General features: G+C 41.1%; 1 protein-coding gene across 8 annotated transcripts in view; it reads left to right on the forward strand.

Annotated features, from left to right (window-relative positions):
• Positions 1–15567, forward strand: part of PRDM11 (PR/SET domain 11) — an 87996-nt gene extending 72429 nt beyond the window's left edge. For 3 of the 8 annotated variants that reach the window (XM_073578579.1, XM_073578581.1, XM_073578580.1), the window contains 5 exons: positions 246–433; positions 3809–4444; positions 4745–5182; positions 10107–10742; positions 11041–15567. In XM_073578579.1, the coding sequence (XP_073434680.1) occupies positions 246–433; positions 3809–4444; positions 4745–5182; positions 10107–10742; positions 11041–13196 (4054 nt within the window). In that variant the 3' untranslated portion in view covers positions 13197–15567. Of the gene's footprint in view, positions 1–245; positions 434–3808; positions 4445–4744; positions 6554–10106; positions 10743–11040 lie in introns of those variants that run through there. The other 5 variants (XM_073578582.1, XM_073578587.1, XM_073578583.1 and 2 more) reach the window with 5 other exon arrangements.
• The last annotated feature ends 4657 nt before the right edge of the window (positions 15568–20224 follow it).

Here is a 20224-nt window from a genome sequence, read left to right on the forward strand (position 1 = left end):
CCCCAACTTTCGTCTTTTTTTGTCTCCCTTTCTGATATATATATAATTGAGAGGTTTTATATATTGGTTTCTTTATATTTCATGGAGGCAAGAGGTCCTCTTTAGGATAGCTCAGGGAGACCGTGAAACTTGTAAGAAATAGTGGTGGAAGCAAATAACCCACGATCTATCCTCCAGTTAGTAAAGTTTAGCACAAGTAACCTTCTTACTGCCTAATTTGAAGCAATGACACTTCTGTCCTTCAGATACGTGGTGATATCTCGAGAAGAACGGGAGCAAAACCTCATGGCATTTCAGCACAGCGAGAAGATTTATTTCCGTGCGTGTCGTGACATTCATCCCGGAGAGAAGCTGCGGGTTTGGTACAGCGACGATTACATGAAAAGGCTGCATAGCATGTCTCAGGAGACAATCATTCGCAACCTCAGCAGAGGTAAGAGACGTGACTCATTACCTTTTTTCACTTGTGCTGTCTCTTGAGTTCCCTTCTTTGTGAATATTTATACTTTACTGCATACATTAAAGGGAATCTAATATAGTCTTGTGAAATGTAATTATGACACTTTGATTGGCGACAAACAGTGATTTCTACCCAAACCTTAAAAGTAACCAAGTTTTAGTAAACCAGAGGCTTGAGCAGGTGCAAAAATTTAGTTTTAAATCCAGAAATAATTGGCATTTGTTTTCTCCAGTTTTAGGCGGCCATTTGGGCTAATTGCGAAAACCGGAAGTATAGCCCTAATATTTTTCTTTAAAACCGTCACTTATTATTAATACAGTGACAAGTTCCAATCCGAGAAGCTGGTGCAAAAGTGACAACTAATTTTGCGGCACTTCCTGTCACCGCTTTTTCAAAATGGTTCGCACAACAAAACTGAAAAGTACCGATATGTCTGTGACCAAAAGGAATGTTGTCCTCAATATCTCTAACTTCTGCTTTGCTAATAAATGGTTAATTTAACATTTTGAGTCAAAATCCACTTTAAAGTGATTTCAAAATCTAGACTGACTGTCCCACACCCATCCTTACTTATCCCGTCCTTTCTATTTGCATCAGTTTACTCCCACCCTCTAACAGTATGCTGATAGTGTACTTCGGAGTTGTACTGTCCCAAAAGAGGAAAGGAGCAACAGCGGTGCCCATGAGCCCCCGAAATGTTTCTTGTGCAATTTAAAGGGACATGCACCAGCACCATAACTGGACGGTGACCCCCCCAATCACATCTACTGTGTGAATTAGCTCACAATGTAAAGGGTGGTAATATTATGCATGGTTGGTTCCCTTTAACTATGATGATTTTACAGTTATGCACCATGTGTACCTGGTTTTCTCATTTATTTTATTCTGTGTTGGAAAAAAATAGTATAAAATATGAAAACATATGTTCATATAATTAGTTTTCAAAGCCTCTTACCGGCTGCCTGAAAGTGTTTACTGCACCTGTTAATAACCTGTCTGACTTATGTACACTTTTATTACAGTCAAGTGTTTTTTTTTTTTCTTTTTGCTCCCTGTTATCAGTCATATCAGGGAGGGAACAGTGTGACTGTAGCGATTTACAGTGGAATGATTATCAATAGAAAAAAATCTCCAAAAATACCCCCCAATAAGAAGCACCTAACCTGTTATATTTTAAAGTGAGAAATATCCTAGATCATTTACATGTGATTGATTCGCCCTTATATTGCATAAACACCTTATTACGGACAGAGCTGGCTCCTCAGGGGCGGTGTCTAACACAAATTCCAAGAAAAGTATCTGTGTCATGCTCCACCCCCTCAGTCTCTACACTAGATCTAATACAGAAGTATTTGTTTTATCTGTGATGTTTTGTTAAAACCCTTAGTACATAACCTGTTTTGGCCTTCAGGACAAAGTGATTTATTTTTTTTATTTAATTTTTCAGTTTCTTACATCACTTTTTTTCTTTTTTCCTCGTCAATTTAGGCATATTTATTTCATCTTGTATTTGCCAATCTGGTTATATTCTCAGTGGCTTTTTTTTTGGTTACTTTGGTTTCTTATGTCATTCATTGTGCAGTATAAATAATTATATCATGATGAATGTGGCGATGTACTATTTTGTTTTTATTTCACTATGACTGCCCTCTCTCATGGGCAATACCGGTCAATTCTGACAGCGTGTGCACTGATTCAGAAGTATGCAGTCACATAGAGGGACTGCAGAGTTTTATCAGAAAACCGGGCAACCACTTTAAGATATAAAGCAAAAACTTGTTTTCCTGATCTCCGTACCTCCTGTTCCACCTAGACGGACTTGCCACTTTATGATTAGTGTTGGTTGACCGAATTTTAACAACCCTACCTATCCTGAAATGAACGTGCCTCAGCATTTCTAAGGCTTCCCTCCACAGCAGCGCTCCCTCCAACATAATGAAAACTGAATAAAGTTGACCCCTTCGCCTAATCGGTTCAGTGCTGCAGTTCCATGGCTGGGAGAGCTGCTAAGGAGGGAAGAAAACGGACTGGATCATAAAGTGATGATGATATATCTGAAATTTATATGGCTTTTTCTAGTTAGGTGAATTGGGGCTGTGTTGTACCTCTCTGCAGGAAGCAAAAAAAGACAAAACAGGCAAGCACATATAAAATAGACTGAAAAAAAGGCGCAAATTAAAAGAACAATTAGATTCAAAGGCAAAAAATGGTGAAAAGCACCAATACTAGAAAGAAAAAGAAATCACATATGTGGTTATAAATTGGGCCTTATTACTTTCGGAAGAAGAGGAGGAAAAAAATAAAAATAAAAATTGGCCATGACGGGAAGGTGTTAATGTCAAAGCACCAATAGTAGTAGTTGTTATTAGATGTTAGTACCAGTTGTCTACAATGTACAGTTCTGTGGTTCTCAAGCATCTCAGGCTTTTTGGTCATGACTCCATTTCTAGTTGGGAGATCCAAAGCATTGATCCAAATGTAGGCCTAGACCTATTGAGCGGGGTTATCAGAACCCTAGACCTATTGAGCGGGGTTATCAGAACTTAGGTAACCAATGTTCTAGTTGGGAGGTCCTAAGCATTGATCCAAATGTAGGCCTAGACCTATTGAGCGGGGTTATCAGAACCTAGGTAACCAATGTTCTAGTTGGAAGTTCCAAAGCATTGATCCAAATGTAGGCCTAGACCTCTTGAGCGGGGTTATCAGAACTTAGGTAACCAATGTTCTAGTTGGGAGTTCCAAAGCATTGATCCAAATGTAGGCCTAGACCTATTGAGCGGGGTTATCAGAACCTAGGTAACCAATGTTCTAGTTGGGAGTTCCAAAGCATTGATCCAAATGTAGGCCTAGACCTCTTGAGCGGGGTTATCAGAACTTAGGTAACCAATGTTCTAGTTGGGAGTTCCAAAGCATTGATCCAAATGTAGGCCTAGACCTATTGAGCGGGGTTATCAGAACCTAGGTAACCAATGTTCTAGTTGGGAGTTCCAAAGCATTGATCCAAATGTAGGCCTAGACCTCTTGAGCGGGGTTATCAGAACTTAGGTAACGAATGTTCTAGTTGGAAGGTCCTAAGCATTGATCCAAATGTAGGCCTAGACCTATTGAGCTGGGTTATCAGAACTTAGGTAACCAATGTTCTAGTTGGGAGGTCGTAACCATTGATCCAAATGTAGGCCTAGACCTAATCCAGAGGGGTTATCCTAATTTAGATAACCAATGTAATATGACACAATGGGTATTACCAAAGAATAATGGCCATCTTCTACTGAGGAAAGCTTAAAAAATGTAAGGCTTTAATAAGGGAACATGTGGCTATATGATAACACACCTAATTTTCCTTTCCAGGAGAAAGAGGTTTGTTAAGGGAAAACAATGACAGAATCTTGGAAAACCAAGAAGATGTGAAAGGCCCATTTCCACAAACTGCCCTTAAGCAAGGGAAGAGCCTCTACAAGCGAAGCTGTGAGGAGGGCGAGCTACACCCTCATACCAAGAAGAAAAAAATTGACTTAATCTTCAAAGATGTCTTGGAGGCTTCTCTAGAGTCTGCTAAAATGGAAGACCATCCCCTGGTGACAAGTAGTCCTATACTCGGGAAGAAGGTTACTAAGTATCAGTATGAGAACCACGGAGATAGATGTAAAACAAGCCAAAAGTTTTCTGCCCCAAACCAAACCAGAATCTCAATGGAGTGGAAGGTCCCTCATGCTTCAGTTCAAGGTCTAGACAGGGATACCAACCTACCAGAAGATGATCTAGAAGACCGCTCATCTATCAAAGTAGAAAGTCCTGATGAGTTCGCTGCCCTTGATGATACTGATGAAATCCCCACCACTTCTTTCTGCCCAAACTGTATCAGGTTAAAGAAGAAAATCCGTGAGCTTCAGGCCGAGGTGGAAAGGCTAAGATCTGGAAAAGTCCCTGAAGTTCCTCAGTTGTTTCCTCAGAAAATTGAGGTTCCAGAGTTTTCCGATATCTCAGGTATGGAATTGGCACTTGCCGACAGTTTATGTTTAGTATTGTCTGTTCTCATGGTAGATTAGTTAGCTATCCTTGACACAACCAATTTACAGAACAAAAACTAGCTAGTCTTGGTATGTATTTTTTTAAATTTATGGGGTTCTTGGAGCCAATTTTTTTTTATAAAACAAAAGTTTTTAGTCTTACAGGGTCACATGGTGCATAATAATCTCTTTACTACCCATCTAATTTATTTCTTTTTAATGTCCAAGTGATTTTTTTCTTTTTTTTTGTTTTGATCTGTTGACTTTTGTCTCCCAGCTCCAGAAAACATGTCCATCGCACCCACAATAATGGAAGACGACGATCAGGAAGTAGACTCTGCAGACGAGTTGGTCTCCAATGAGATACTGGCATCTACCGACGAGCCTTCTAAGATGTCTGCATCTACCGGTAGACGGATCCGTCGCTTCAAGCAAGAATGGTTAAAAAAGTTCTGGTTCTTGAGATACTCGTCTACGTTGAATGAGATGTGGTGTCACGTTTGTAGGCAGTACACAGTGCAGTCCTCAAGGACTTCAGCTTTCATCATCGGTTCCAAACAGTTTAAGATTCACACTATAAAGCTCCACAGCCAAAGTAACCTCCACAAAAAATGTTTGCAGCTCTACATGCTCAGGATGCACCCCGAAAAGACAGAGGAAATGTGCAGGAACATGACTCTCCTTTTCAACACCGCATACCACTTGGCTATGGAAGGTAGGCCTTATTATGACTTCCGACCTCTAGCAGAACTACTGAGAAAGTGTGAACTCCGCGTAGTTGACCAGTACATGAACGAAGGCGATTGTCAGATTTTGATTCATCACATCGCCAGAGCACTTAGAGAAGACTTAGTAGAGCGCATTCGACAATCTCCATTCCTAAGCATTATCTTAGATGGGCAAAGTGAAGAGCTTCTTGTCGATACGGTGGCAGTCTACGTCCAGTACACCAGTAACGATGGCCCACCTGCCACAGAGTTTCTCTCTTTTCAAGAGCTGGGTTTGCCAACCACTGAGAGTTATCTCCAAGGCATTGACAGGGCTTTCTCAGCTCTTGGTATCCGACTGCAGGATGAGAGGCCAACCGTAGGGTTAGGAGTTGATGGAGCCAACATAACGGCTGGATTACGAGCAAATATGTATACGACAATCAGGAAAACCTTGCCTTGGCTACTGTGTTTACCATTTATGGTACACAGGCCCCACTTAGAAATTTTGGATGCAATTAGTGGAAAAGAACTCCCTTGTTTAGAAGAATTAGAAAATAACCTGAAGCAGCTACTTAGTTTCTACCGGTACTCTCCCCGTCTGATGTGTGAACTTCGACTTACTGCTACAACCCTTTGCGAGGAAACAGAATTCCTAGGTGATATACGGGCAGTGAAATGGATAATAGGGGAGCAGAACGTGCTGAATGCTCTGATTAAGGACTACCTGGAAGTGGTGGCCCATTTGAAAGACGTCAGCGTTCAAACACAACGAGCCGGCGCCTCCGCCATTGCATTAGCCCTCCTTCAGTTTCTCATGGATTATCAGTCAATTAAGCTTATATATTTCCTTTTGGATGTAATCGCGGTATTGTCCCGCTTGGCCTACGTCTTCCAGGGCGAGTACCTCTTGGTGTCCCAGGTGGATGAGAAAATAGAAGAAGCCATTCAAGAAGTCAGCCGCTTGACAGATTCTCCTGGGGAATATCTTCAGGAGTTCGAAGAAAACTTCAGGGAAAGTTTCAATGGGATCTCGTTGAAGAATTTACGTGTGGCCGAAGCAAAGTTTCAGTCCATCCGTGAGAAGATTTGTCAGAAAACCCAACTCACCCTGGCCCAACGGTTTGATTCCCGAAGCCGAATATTTGTAAAAGCTTGCCAAGTTTTCGATTTGTCTATGTGGCCCCAGAGGACAGAGGAACTCATAGGCTATGGAGAGGAGGAAATGCTGCAAATATACGAACACCTGAGTGGCATTCAGTCATTTCTTTCGGACTGCAGGGATGGTGCTGACACTAGAAGCGGCCTATTGATGGAATGGCGAGAGCTAAAGGCTGACTACTGTACCAAAAACGGTTTCAATTTAATAGACCATATCTGTAAGTACAAACAGAGATTCCTGCTCTTAAACAAGATAGTACAGATCCTAAAAGTCCTTCCCACGTCTACGGCCTGCTGCGAAAAAGGGCGCAACGCTCTCCAAAGGCTGCGCAAAAACAACCGCTCAAGGCTGACTTTAGACCAGTTGAGCGACCTCTTGACCATAGCCGTGAATGGACCGTCCATCTCTAATTTCGATGCCAAGAGACCTCTGGACGGTTGGTTTGAAGAAAAGTCAGGGAATAGCTACTCCTTGTCTGCCGAGATGCTCAGCAAGGTGTCTTCTCTGGACCAGAAACCCATGCTCCACTCTATGGAGCTAGGCTCTGAGTACTACCAAGACGTTTAAACTTTTTTTTTTTTTTTTTTTTTTTTTTTTTTGCGGTCCTGAAGCTATTGGATATGTTTTTTTTCTATCTATACTCTTAAGTTTTTGGTATATTATAAAAAAAAAAATGTAAAAAATTAAATATATATAAATATATATTATATATATATATATTAATAGAAAAAAAAAATCCCACTAAATATTTACAAAAAGACTGAGCCTTTTCTTAGGAAACCTTACAAATGGTATCACATTTTTCACCTATGGCAGCTGGAATGGTTTCCTTACGGCCAGAACAGGACAGAGAAACCACAAACCCTTTTCCCAAAGCATGTACAATCCCGACCAGGTACCTTTTTTTTATATATACCCCTCTGTTTTGTTCATAGGCCAGAACAAACATTTGTATGTCAGGACCCCGGAAGTCCAAATCCACAGAAATCGCTATAATTTTTTTTTTATATATATAATTTAATATATTTTTTATCCTAATTTGTATTCTCCTTTTATGTATTATGTTAAAAAAACAAACAAAGAAATATGTATCTTGTATCTAAAAATCACCAAATGGGCAAACTTTTATTTTCACTGCCCTATTGTCCCCAGGGTACAATGGCGGGGGTGCATTTGGGTCCAAAGCTGGCTAACCGCACCTCGGGGACTCTTCTTTCTAAGGACAAGCAATGTAGCAGTCACCCCAATGTTTATTATACCTGAATCACTTTCCTTTTACAACACTTACAAAAGTTTTGTAATCACACACAATGTATACTTCTTGTATTGTTTGGGGATTTTATGGCAGAGCTTATGGTTAAAAAATATCTTTTAAATATATATATATTTTTTTTTCAATACTGTAATGTTTTAGCTTGTACGGATGTAGCAGAGCTGAGTTTGTAATTTGGCACAGTTTATTGGGATATCACATTGATAGCTAAATCTGTACTTTGCTTGGATTGACGGAGTGCCTAAAAAAAAAAAAATGTTAAATTGCAAACTCGGCTCTGCTACATCTCTATATTTTGTGAAATAAAAGAATAAGATAAGGTTTTCCAGTCCATAGTGGGTAAATGATACAGTTTTTAAGGGAAACTGGGATCCGGTTTGTAAGAAAGGAAAATTAATAAAGGGGTATTCCTATCCACTTATCCCGTCCTTTCTATTTGCATCAGTTTACTCCCACCCTCTAACAGTATGCTGATAGTGTACTTCAGAGTTGTACTGTCCCAACAGAGGAAAGGAGCCACAGCGGTGCCCATGAGCCCCAGAAATGTTTCTTGTGCAATTTAAAGGGACATGCACCAGCACCATAACTGGACGGTGACCCCCCCCCCCCCCCAATCACATCTACTGTGTGAGTTAGCTCACAATGTAAAGGGTGGTAATATTATGCATGGTTGGTTCCCTTTAATTATGATTTTTTAGTTATGCACCATGTGTACCTGGTTTTGTCATTTATTTTATTCTGTAAATGTTGCAAAAAATAGTATAAAATATGAAAACATATGTTCATATAATTAGTTTTCAAAGCCTCTTACTGGCTGCCATAAAGTGTTTGCTGCACCTGTGAATAACCTATCTGGCCTATGTGCACTTTTATTACAGTCAAGTGTTTTTTTTTTCTTTTTGCTCCCTGTTATCAGTCATATCAGGGAGGGAACAGTGTGACTGTAGCGATTTACAGTGGAATGATTATCAATAAAAAAAAATCTCCAAAAATCCCCCCCCAATAACAAGCACCTAACCTGTTATATTTTAAAGTGAGAAATATCCTAGATCATTTACACGTGATTGATTCACCCTTATATTGCATAAACACCTTATTATGGACAGAGCTGGCTCCTCGGGGGCGGTGTCTAACACAGATTCCAAGAAAAGTATCTGCGTCATGCTCCACCCCCTCTGTCTGTTCACTAGACCTAATACAGAAGTGTCAATTTTATCTGAAATGTTTTGTTAAAACCCTTAGTACGTAATTTGTTTTGGCCTTCAGGACACAGTGATTTTTGTATTTTAATTTTTCAGTTTCTTACATCACTTTTTTCTTTTTTCCTCTTCAATTTAGGCATATTTATTTCATCTTGTATTTGCCAATCTGGTTATATTCTCAGTGGCTTTTTTTTTGGTTACTTTGGTTTCTTATGTCATTCATTGTGCAGTATAAATAATTATATCATGATGAATGTGGCGATGTACTATTTTGTTTTTATTTCACTATGACTGCCCTCTCTCACGGGCAATACCGGTCAATTCTGACAGCGTGTGCACTGATTCAGAAGTATGCAGTCACATAGAGGGACTGCAGAGTTTTATCAGAAAACCGAGCAACCTCTTTAAGATATAAAGCCAAAACTGGTTTTCCTGATCTCCGTACCTCCTGTTCCACCTAGACGGACTTTCCACTTTATGATTAGTGTTGGTCGGCCGAATTTTAGCAACCCTACCTATCCTGAGAATGAACGTGCCTCAGCATTTCTAAGGCTTCCCTCCACAGCAGCGCTCCCTCCAACATAATAAAAACCGAATAAAGTTGACCCCTTTGATTAAACGGTTCAGTGCTGCAGTTCCATGGCTGGGAGAGCTGCTAAGGAGGGAAGAAAACGGACTGGATCATAAAGTGATGATGATATATCTGAAATTTATATGTCTTTTTCTAGTTAGGTGAATTGGGGCTGTGTTGTACCTCTCTGCAGGAAGCAAAAAAAAACAAAACAGGCAAGCACATATAAAATAGACTTAAAAAAGGCGCAAATTAAAAGAAAAATTAAATTCAAAGGCAAAAAATGGTGAACAGAACCAATACTAGAAAGAAAAAGAAAGCACATATGCGGTTATAAATTGGGCCTTATTACTTTCGGAAGAAGAGGAGGAAAAAAATAAAAATTGGAGACGACTGGAAGGTGTTAAGGTCAAACCACCAATAGTAATAGTTATTATTAGATGTTATTACCAGTTGTCTACAATGTACAGTTCTGTGGTTCTCTAGCATCGCAGACGTTTTTGGTCATGACTCATTTCTAGTTGGGAGGTCCAAAGCATTGATCCAAATGTAGGCCTAGACCTATTGAGCGGGGTTATCAGAACTTAGGTAACCAATGTAATATGACACAATGGGTATTACCAAAGAATAATGGCCATCTTCTACTGAGGAAAGCTTAAAAAATGTAAGGCTTTAATAAGGGAACATGTGGCTATATGATAACACACCTAATTTTCCTTTCCAGGAGAAAGAGGTTTGTTAATGGAAAACAATGACAGAATCTTTGAAAACCATGAAGATGTGAAAGGCCCATTTCCACAAACTGCCCTTAAGCAAGGGAAGAGCCTCTACAAGCGAAGCTGTGAGGAGGGCGAGCTACACCCTCATACCAAGAAGAAAAATATTGATTTAATCTTCAAAGATGTCTTGGAGGCTTCTCTAGAGTCTGCTAAAATGGAAGACCATCCCCTGGTGACAAGTAGTCCTATACTCGGGAAGAAGGTTCCTAAGTATCAGTATGAGAACCACAGAGATAGATGTAAAACAAGCCAAAAGATTTCTGCCCCAAACCAAACAAGAATCTCAATGGAGTGGAAGGTCCCTAATGCTTCCGTTCAAGGTCTAGACAGGGATACCAACCTACCAGAAGATGATCTAGAAGACCGCTCATCTTTCAAAGTAGAAAGTCCTGATGAGTTCGCTGCCCTTTTTGATACTGTTGAAATCCCCACCACTTCTTTCTGCCCAAACTGTATGAGGTTAAAGAAGAAAATCCGTGAGCTTCAGGCCGAGGTGGAAAGGCTAAGATCTGGAAAAGTCCCTGAAGTTCCTCAGTTGTTTCCTAATAAAACTGAGGTTCCAGAGTTTTCCGATATCTCAGGTATGGAATTGGCACTTGCCGACAGTTTACGTTTAGTATTGTCTGTTCTCATGGTAGATTAGTTAGCTATCCTTGACACAACCAATCTACAGAACAAAAACTAGCTAGTCTTGGTATGTATTTTTTTAATTTATGGGGTTCTTGGAGGCAAAATTTTAATAAAACAAAAGCTTTTAGTCTTACAGGGTCACATGGTGCATAATAATCTCTTTACTACCCATCTATTTTTTTTCTTTTCAATGTCCAAGTGAAATTTTTTATTTTTTTTGATCTGTTGACTTTTGTCTCCCTGCTCCAGAAAACATGTCCATCGCACCCACAATAATGGAAGACGACGATCAGGAAGTAGACTCTGCAGACGAGTCGGTCTCCATTGAGATACTGGCATCTACCGACGAGCCTTCTAAGATATCTTCATCTACCGGTAGACGGATCCGTCGCTTCAAGCAAGAATGGTTAAAAAAGTTCTGGTTCTTGAGATACTCGTCTACGTTGAATGAGATGTGGTGTCACGTTTGTAGACAGTACACAGTGCAGTCCTCAAGGACTTCAGCTTTCATCATCGGTTCCAAACAGTTTAAGATTCACACTATAAAGCTCCACAGCCAAAGTAACCTCCACAAAAAATGTTTGCAGCTCTACATGCTCAGGATGCACCCCGAAAAGACAGAGGAAATGTGCAGGAACATGACTCTCCTTTTCAACACCGCATACCACTTGGCTATGGAAGGTAGGCCTTATTATGACTTCCGACCTCTAGCAGAACTACTGAGAAAGTGTGAACTCCGCGTAGTTGACCAGTACATGAACGAAGGCGATTGTCAGATTTTGATTCATCACATCGCCAGAGCACTTAGAGAAGACTTAGTAGAGCGCATTCGACAATCTCCATTCCTAAGCATTATCTTAGATGGGCAAAGTGAAGAGCTTCTTGTCGATACGGTGGCAGTCTACGTCCAGTACACCAGTAACGATGGCCCACCTGCCACAGAGTTTCTCTCTTTTCAAGAGCTGGGTTTGCCAACCACTGAGAGTTATCTCCAAGGCATTGACAGGGCTTTCTCAGCTCTTGGTATCCGACTGCAGGATGAGAGGCCAACCGTAGGGTTAGGAGTTGATGGAGCCAACATATCGGCTGGATTACGAGCAAATATGTATATGACAATCAGGAAAACCTTGCCTTGGCTACTGTGTTTACCATTTATGGTACACAGGCCCCACTTAGAAATTTTGGATGCAATTAGTGGAAAAGAACTTCCTTGTTTAGAAGAATTAGAAAATAACCTGAAGCAGCTACTTAGTTTCTACCGGTACTCTCCCCGTCTGATGTGTGAACTTCGACTTACTGCTGCAACCCTTTGCGAGGAAACAGAATTCCTAGGTGATATACGGGCAGTGAAATGGATAATAGGGGAGCAGAATGTGCTGAATGCTCTGATTAAGGACTACCTGGAAGTGGTGGCCCATTTGAAAGACGTCAGCGGTCAAACACAACGAGCCGGCGCCTCCGCCATTGCATTAGCCCTCCTTCAGTTTCTCATGGATTATCAGTCAATTAAGCTTATATACTTCCTTTTGGATGTAATCGCGGTATTGTCCCGCCTGGCCTACGTCTTCCAGGGCGAGTATCTCTTGGTGTCCCAAGTGGATGAGAAAATAGAAGAAGCCATTCAAGAAGTCAGCCGCTTGACAGATTCTCCTGGGGAATATCTTCAGGAGTTCGAAGAAAACTTCAGGGAAAGTTTCAATGGGATCTCCTTGAAGAATTTACGTGTGGCCGAAGCAAAGTTTCAGTCCATCCGTGAGAAGATTTGTCAGAAAACCCAACTCACCCTGGCCCAACGGTTTGATTCCCGAAGCCGAATATTTGTAAAAGCTTGCCAAGTTTTCGATTTGTCTATGTGGCCCCAGAGGACAGAGGAACTCATAGGCTATGGAGAGGAGGAAATGCTGCAAATATACGAACACCTGAGTGGCATTCAGTCATTTCTTTCCGACTGCAGGGATGATGCTGACACCAGAAGCGGCCTATTAATGGAATGGCGAGAGCTAAAGGCTGACTACTGTACCGAAAACGGTTTTAAAGATTTAATAGGCCATATCTGTAAGTACAAACAGAGATTCCTGCTCTTAAACAAGATAGTACAGATCCTAAAAGTCCTTCCCACGTCTACGGCCTGCTGCGAAAAAGGGCGCAACGCTCTCCAAAGGCTGCGCAAAAACAACCGCTCAAGGCTGACTTTAGACCAGTTGAGCGACCTCTTGACCATAGCCGTGAATGGACCGTCCATCTCTAATTTCGATGCCAAGAGACCTCTGGACGGTTGGTTTGAGGAAAAGTCAGGGAATAGCTACTCCTTGTCTGCCGAGATGCTCAGCAAGATGTCTTCTCTGGACCAGAAACCCATGCTCCACTCTATGGAGCTAGGCTCCGAGTACTACCAAGACGTTTAAACTTTTTTTTTTTTTTTTGCAGCCCTGAAGCTATTGGATGTTTTTTTTCTATCTATACTCTAGTTTTTGGTATATTATAAAAAAATGTAAAAAATTAAATATATATATTATATATATTAATAGAAAAAAAAAAATCCCACTAAATATTTACCAAAAGACTGAGCCTTTTCTTAGGAAACTTTACAAATGGTATCACATTTTTCACCTATGGCAGCTGGAATGGTTTCGTTATGGCCAGAATAGGACAGAGAAACCACAAACCCTTTTCCCAAAGCATGTACAATCCCGAGCAGGTACCTTTTTTTATACATACCCCTCTGTTTTGTTCATAGGCCAGAACAAACATTTGTATGTCAGGACCCCGGAAGTCCAAATCCACATAAATCACTATAATATATATATATATTATAATTTAATCTATGTTTTATCCTAATTTGTATTCTCCTTTTATGTATTATGTTAAAAAAAAAACAAAACAAATATGTATCTTGTATCTAAAAATCACCAAATGGGCAAACTTTTATTTTCACTGCCTCTCTGTCCCCAGGGTACAATGGCGGGGGTGCATTTGGGTCCAAAGCTGGCTAACCGCACCTCGGGGAGACTCTTCATTCTAACGACAAGCACTGTAGCAGTCACCCCAATGTTTATTATACCTGAATCACTTTCCTTTTACGACACTTACAAAAGTTTTGTAATCACACACAATGTATACTTCTTGTATTGTTTGGGGAATTTATGGCAGAGTTTATGTTTAAAAAATATTTTTTAAATATATATATATATTTTTTTCTTAATACTGTAATGTTTTAGCTTGTACAGATGTAGCAGAGCTGATTTTGTAATTTGGCACAGTTTATTGGGCTATCACATTGATAGCTGAATCTGCACTTTCCTTGGATTGACGGAGTGCCTAAAGAAAAAAAAAAAAGTTAAATTGCAAACTCGGCTCTGCTACATCTCTATATTGCTGCGGAGAGAATTCATTTTGTGAAGTAAAAGAATAAGCTAAGGTTTTCCAGTCCATAGTGGGTACATGATACAGTTTTTAAGGAAAACTGAGATCCGGTTTGTAAGAAAGGAAAATTAATAAAGGGGTATTCCTATCCACTTACCACCGATGTGGCAATGCGACGGGGAGCCTAGGTGGTCTTCACTAATGGTTCCATTTCTCCACGCCATATTAGAAGACGACAGTGTTACGATGAGAGACTCCATTCTCAGAACCCTGGTCCACCGGCCCGACGGGAGCCCTTAGCTACGTCCTCCTATATTGCCGTCATCCTCAGTGTCTCTTCTGATTAGCGGGCCCAGTGCAACATCATGAGTGTGTCACTATGCAGAAGAGGCGCTGGGGATGCCAACAGGTAGGAGTCAGTTTGTCGGACTCCCATCGGATCGCCATGGACTACTAATGTGGCCGCCGGATCAGGGAACAACAAATCAATTCGCTCATCTATAGCGGGGATCTCTGTTACCGATTTACAGTTCAAAGAGTTGTGCAGCACTGCTATTATTGGGATAGGTCATCAGTATCAGATCAGTGGTGATCCGACACCGATCACCGTTAGAAAGGTACAGATCCAGAACAGCTCAGCTACTGTGGAAGTGAATGTGATCTGAGCTGCAGTACCCGAGAATGGCCACTACACAGTGTACGGCGCTGTGCTGGTTCTGTACACTGTGAATCTACGTTGGCGGCAGGACCAACTGATCAGCAAAGATTCCAACTGTCAGACCGCCACCAATCTGATCCCCAAATCTTAGTGTTGGTCAAAAAGTTAGAAAATGGGAGTCTGACTTTTGGGACCTTCAACAAGGGGCACCTAAAAAAAGGGGGATATTGTACAGAGCCCCTGCTCCAAAAAATTCTCTCTATGGGAGATATGGAAAAGGACCACTGTTCTCATAACCTAGCACATCTAAGTTGGGGCTGGTGACTCCAGTTCTTTTGATTAAAGTAGGCCTCTGGGAATAGGTGATTCTTATTTTAAGCTGGAATACCTCTTTAAGGGGATTTTCTCAATAGAACTGGTGGCTGTTCCGTGTGATTGTCTCCCCATTTAGAGGTGATAGTCCATATGCCCTAATAGGACGTGCAGCGAGGAGTTGTCTTCTTGAGTCAATCCCCTTAAGTTTTCCTTTCTTCTAGATCCAGTCCCAGTTTTTGCAAAAAAAAAACAACTGCAACTGAACTGCGTGGTGTGTGAACTCAACTGTCACATAATCCTTATTCAAAGCAGCTACTTCCTGTCCTGTAATGTAAGAATGTGAGGCCCGACTCTGCCACCATGGTTACTAGCATGCTGCAATATGCAGGCATCCTTTATAAAAATCGAAAAAATATATCAATAAAATGAGATAAAATGCCTGCAGTAAGCCAGTTCTTTGTGTGTACGCCTTGTATGTTCCATATCATATTGTCTAATATAATTCTGTGTGTAGGTTACGTCAGTGACTGAAAGCCATGCGTCTGGCATCCAACAAGGCAATATAATAATGTACCAGTTTAAATGCCAGCCTGATCTCTATGAGGCAGTGCTACATAAATAGTGGAGGCATTACTGATCCTGAGTTACATCCTGTATTATACTCCAGAGCTGCACTCACTATTCTGCTGGTGCAGTCACTGTGTACACACATTACATTACTGATCCTGAGTTACATCCTGTATTATACTCCAGAGCTGCACTCACTATTCTGCTGGTGCACTCACTGTGTACATACATTACATTACTGATCCTGAGTTACCTCCTGTATTATACCCCAGAGCTGCACTCACTATTCTGCTGGTGCAGTCACTGTGTACATACATTACATTACTGATCCTGAGTTCCATCCTGTATTATACCCCAGAGCTGCGCTCACTATTCTGCTGGTGCAGTCACTGTGTACATACATTACATTACTGATCCTGAGTTACATCCTGTATTATACTCCAGAGCTGCACTCACTATTCTGCTGGTGCAGTCACTGTGTACATACATTACATTACTGATCCTGAGTTACATCCTGTATTATACTCCAGAGCTGCACTCACTATTCTGCTGGTGCAATCACTGTGTACATACATTACATTACTGATCCTGAGTTACATCCTGTATTATACTCCAGAGCTGCACTCACTATTCTATATACTGCTGAGCATTGTGAAAATCTGGGCATGACCAAGTGACCTGGAACTGGTTACTAGGGATATGCTGCCTAACAATGCAGTATAATCTATAGTGTTCCTTTAGCATGCAGATTAACTCAGATGTCTCTGCTTTTTGTCTCTATGTCAGATGCCTGAGCTTTGCTCCTTACCTGCAGCCTGTTTTCTCTGCCCTCCCTGAGACTGTACACACATTCTCTGTTCCCCATACTGTGGAAATCTGCTGTTCCTGCCGCTAAGAAGAGTGAGGGGAGAGCAGAGAGAGATTTCGGGAATTCTTGATGGAATTGTAACATTTTTGTAGATCATTTACATAAAAGGCTTAGATATGTTATTGTGCATCAGCAAAATGGTAGAAAATTTCTAATGAAGACTAAAAATGTGCTTGATTTTGTATTTTAGGATTTAAATGAGCCATCTTAAAAATTAAGTGTAAAGGTTGGCTCTAGATATAGTTTACTAAAAATGTAGCTTTTTACAATTACCTTTAAAATTTCATTTTTGATGAATGGCAATTCTCGGGTTTACCGCAACAGAGAGGAGCCAGAAGACCATAGAATCAGATTTCTTCTCCTGCACTGATTAGAAGCACTTCACCTTCATATTAAACGGTGTAAATTTCGTTTGGCGGTACCGGGGTTAATCTGCTCAGTTGGGAGCTCCTGGAGCTAAGGCTCTCATCTGTGCACTGTTGGCCACTCCCAACCCCTATATAATCTGGATCCTGGCTGGCAGTCATTGTCAGAGTTAACTTATGCTGCATGGCTGGAGGTTGTTGGTTGTTATTATTAGGGAAAGCGTTTGGTGGATTTATCTGTGACTATTGCTAGGTTTTGAGTGTGCAATAATTCCCTCTCTTCTACTTTGGTTTAACCCCATCCTCCACTCCCTGGTGTTTTCCCGGTGTTGTTTGTGTGTATATTTGTATGATTGGTATTTTCCTTTATCCCTGTTCGTATTACCTTGTTAGTCTGGTTGTTGTATTATGGTACACTAATAATTCGCTCTTCCCTGAGTGGGGGAATGGTACAGACTGAGGACGGATTCAGAAGCTAAGTCAAGGTACGTGGCCCCGGCATCATCACCATCAGCAGTAATCTGGGGAGCAGGGAGAGCTAGGGCGCTCCCTAGCATTAGGGACAGGAAAGGAGCCTATGGTCCCTGGACACCCAACAACAGAGTCATTACAGGTGGCATATACCATTCTCTTTATCTATAATGAGACCTTAGATGGGATGGATAATCATCCCTTATGTATATTCTTTGTCTATGATTAACGTTCCGAGCCTTGTGGAAATGGAGGCAATAACTAGGAATGACTATGACTATACCTATACCTTTAATTAAATGCGCTGCCTAAATGTCCATTGATGGTTTTCTGACCCCTACTTATCTTCAACAATGCTGGTATTCATTCCTGTCTGTCCCCTGATTTGATCCTACCGTTTATCTGGAGATCACCACTTTCTCCATGCAATGTATATGGTATGCACCATTGATACCAATGGGGAATCAGCAATATGGGTTGTAGTTTTTTTTTTTTTTCTATCCCTACGAGGTAGGATGAATGTGTTACATCTGTGGGATTACTAACACTATTTAAGATCTATGCCATGAAGGGGAACATTGGATATATACCGAGCATTAATTGGTTAAAAGATCTCCTTTATGCATGAGATTAACTATTCAATCACAGACAGGAATTTCTTATCTGTACTGAGCATGTAGATTGCATTATACATAGTCTCTTATATTTTTCTTTGATCATACATGCCCCCCCTTCTTTTGCCCCATGCGCTGTGTACTGTGAGCTCACTATATGACTGGAAGTGGGCTGTGGTTATATTTACATGATCATATTAGATCCGCCCCATAGGGTGACAAACAGTGGTACAGGGCTTAATTCAAAGTGACTTATCGCTAGATTTGGCCTGATCTACCCCACTGGACGGAGGGAGAGGAAAAGGAAAAAAAAAAAGGGAAAAGAAGGCATATGACCTAATTGTAAGCTATATATCTTTAATCGCGGCACTACTGTGGCGTCCTAAATATGCTTGGTTTGCCTCACAGGGCGGTCACAACGGAGATGCCTAATTTACCCGGAGATGAGATATCGCTGTATTTTGCAATCACCCTCTAGCTGGAGATCTCACTGTGTGAACTTGCCGCGATTGTAGCGGCGTTCACCTCCGAACATACAGAGTAACATAGTAACATAGTTTTGAAGGCTGAAGGAAGACCTTACGTCCATCTAGTTCAGCCTATTTTTAGTGCAGCTGTTCTGCATTGTTGATCCTGGGGAAGGCAAAAAAACCCACAGAGTAGAAGACAATTTTCTCCATAGGGAAAAAAATTCCTTCCCCTATGCTGGGTCAACCATCTACCTATAATATTCTGTTATTCGTAACCTTCTATACTGTTACTCACAAGAAAAGCATCCATTCCTTTCTTAAATTCATTCAGTGAGTTGGCCATCACCACTTCCTCAGGAAGAGAATTCCAGAGCCTCACTGCTCTTACCGTGAAGAACCCTCTTCTATGCTGGTGCAAAAATTGTCTTTCCTCCAAATGAAGAGAATGCCCCCTTGTTCTTGTCAGAGTCCTTGGTACAAACCAATCATTGGAGAGATCTCTGTATTGCCCTCTGATATACTTGTACATATATATTAAGTCTCCCCTAAGTCTTCTCTTTTCTAGAGTAAATAGACCTAATTTTGATAACCTTTCTATGTATTGTAGTGAACCAACTCCATTTATCATTTTAGTAGCCCGCCTTTGAACCCTTTCAAGTTCAGTAATGTCTCTTTCTTGAGCACCGGCGTCCAAAATTGCACACAATCCTCCAAGTGTGGTCCGACGAGTGATTTGTACAGAGGGAGAATTTTGTTTTCATCTCGTGTCCCCAGACCTCTTCCAATGCATCCCATGACCCTTTTTGCTTTGGTGGCAGCTGCCTGACACTGGGCACTCCAATTTAGCTTCTTATTGACTAAGATGCCTAAGTCTTTTTCCATGTCTGGTTTCCCCAGCAGTTTCCCATTTAGTAAGTAATTGTAGCATCTGTTTCTCCTTCCCATGTGCATAACCTTACACTTATCTGTGTTAAACAAGCCATTTTTCAGCCCAATTCTCCAATTTACTCAAATCTGTCTGTAGTTGCAAACTGTCCTCCTTTGTGTTAACTACCTTACATAGTTTTGTATCATCTGCAAATACTAATATTTTACGGTGTAAGCCATCCACTAGATCATTAATATATTAAATAGTAGAGGGCCCAATACAGACCCCTGTGGTCCCCCACTAGTAACCCTGGCCCAATCTGAGGATGCCCCATTAATAACCACTCTTTGCTTTCTATCACTAAGCCAGCTACCACCCATCTACACACATTTTCCCCTAGCCCAAGCTTTCTCATCTTACCAATCTTTTAAGTAAGGGTGACACTTTGCGGTATCAGCGCTTGTCCTCCGTTTGGAGTCCTCACCATGTGAGCTTGGTGTGACCACTGCTGAGTGACCTTACTAAGCGGGTTTACCGCGACTGTAGCGGCGCTTACTCCATAGAGATGATATATCGCGGTATCCATGATCACCTTCACCCTGGAAATCTTACTGTGTGAATTTACTGTGATGCAAGCGGCGTCTATGCCCCAGGGGATTAATCTGACACAAATACCCCATTGTGAGGGACATCATATCTGTATATTAGGATTAATTTATAACTTTGGCCTTATACAATGGTGCCCTATTCTGACAAATATATCGAGGCATGATCATTTATGTTTTGAATTGAAAAGTTGATTGCTGTGTTGGTCAATTTTTGAGCTTGGGCAGATTCTTAGTAAATATAAGGGAGCATAGGGTCGGGTTCACTG

This window comes from Dendrobates tinctorius, unplaced genomic scaffold (assembly GCF_039654945.1).
Source record: "Dendrobates tinctorius isolate UK_male_01 unplaced genomic scaffold, ASM3965494v1 ptg000059l, whole genome shotgun sequence".
Taxonomy (NCBI): domain Eukaryota; kingdom Metazoa; phylum Chordata; class Amphibia; order Anura; family Dendrobatidae; genus Dendrobates; species Dendrobates tinctorius.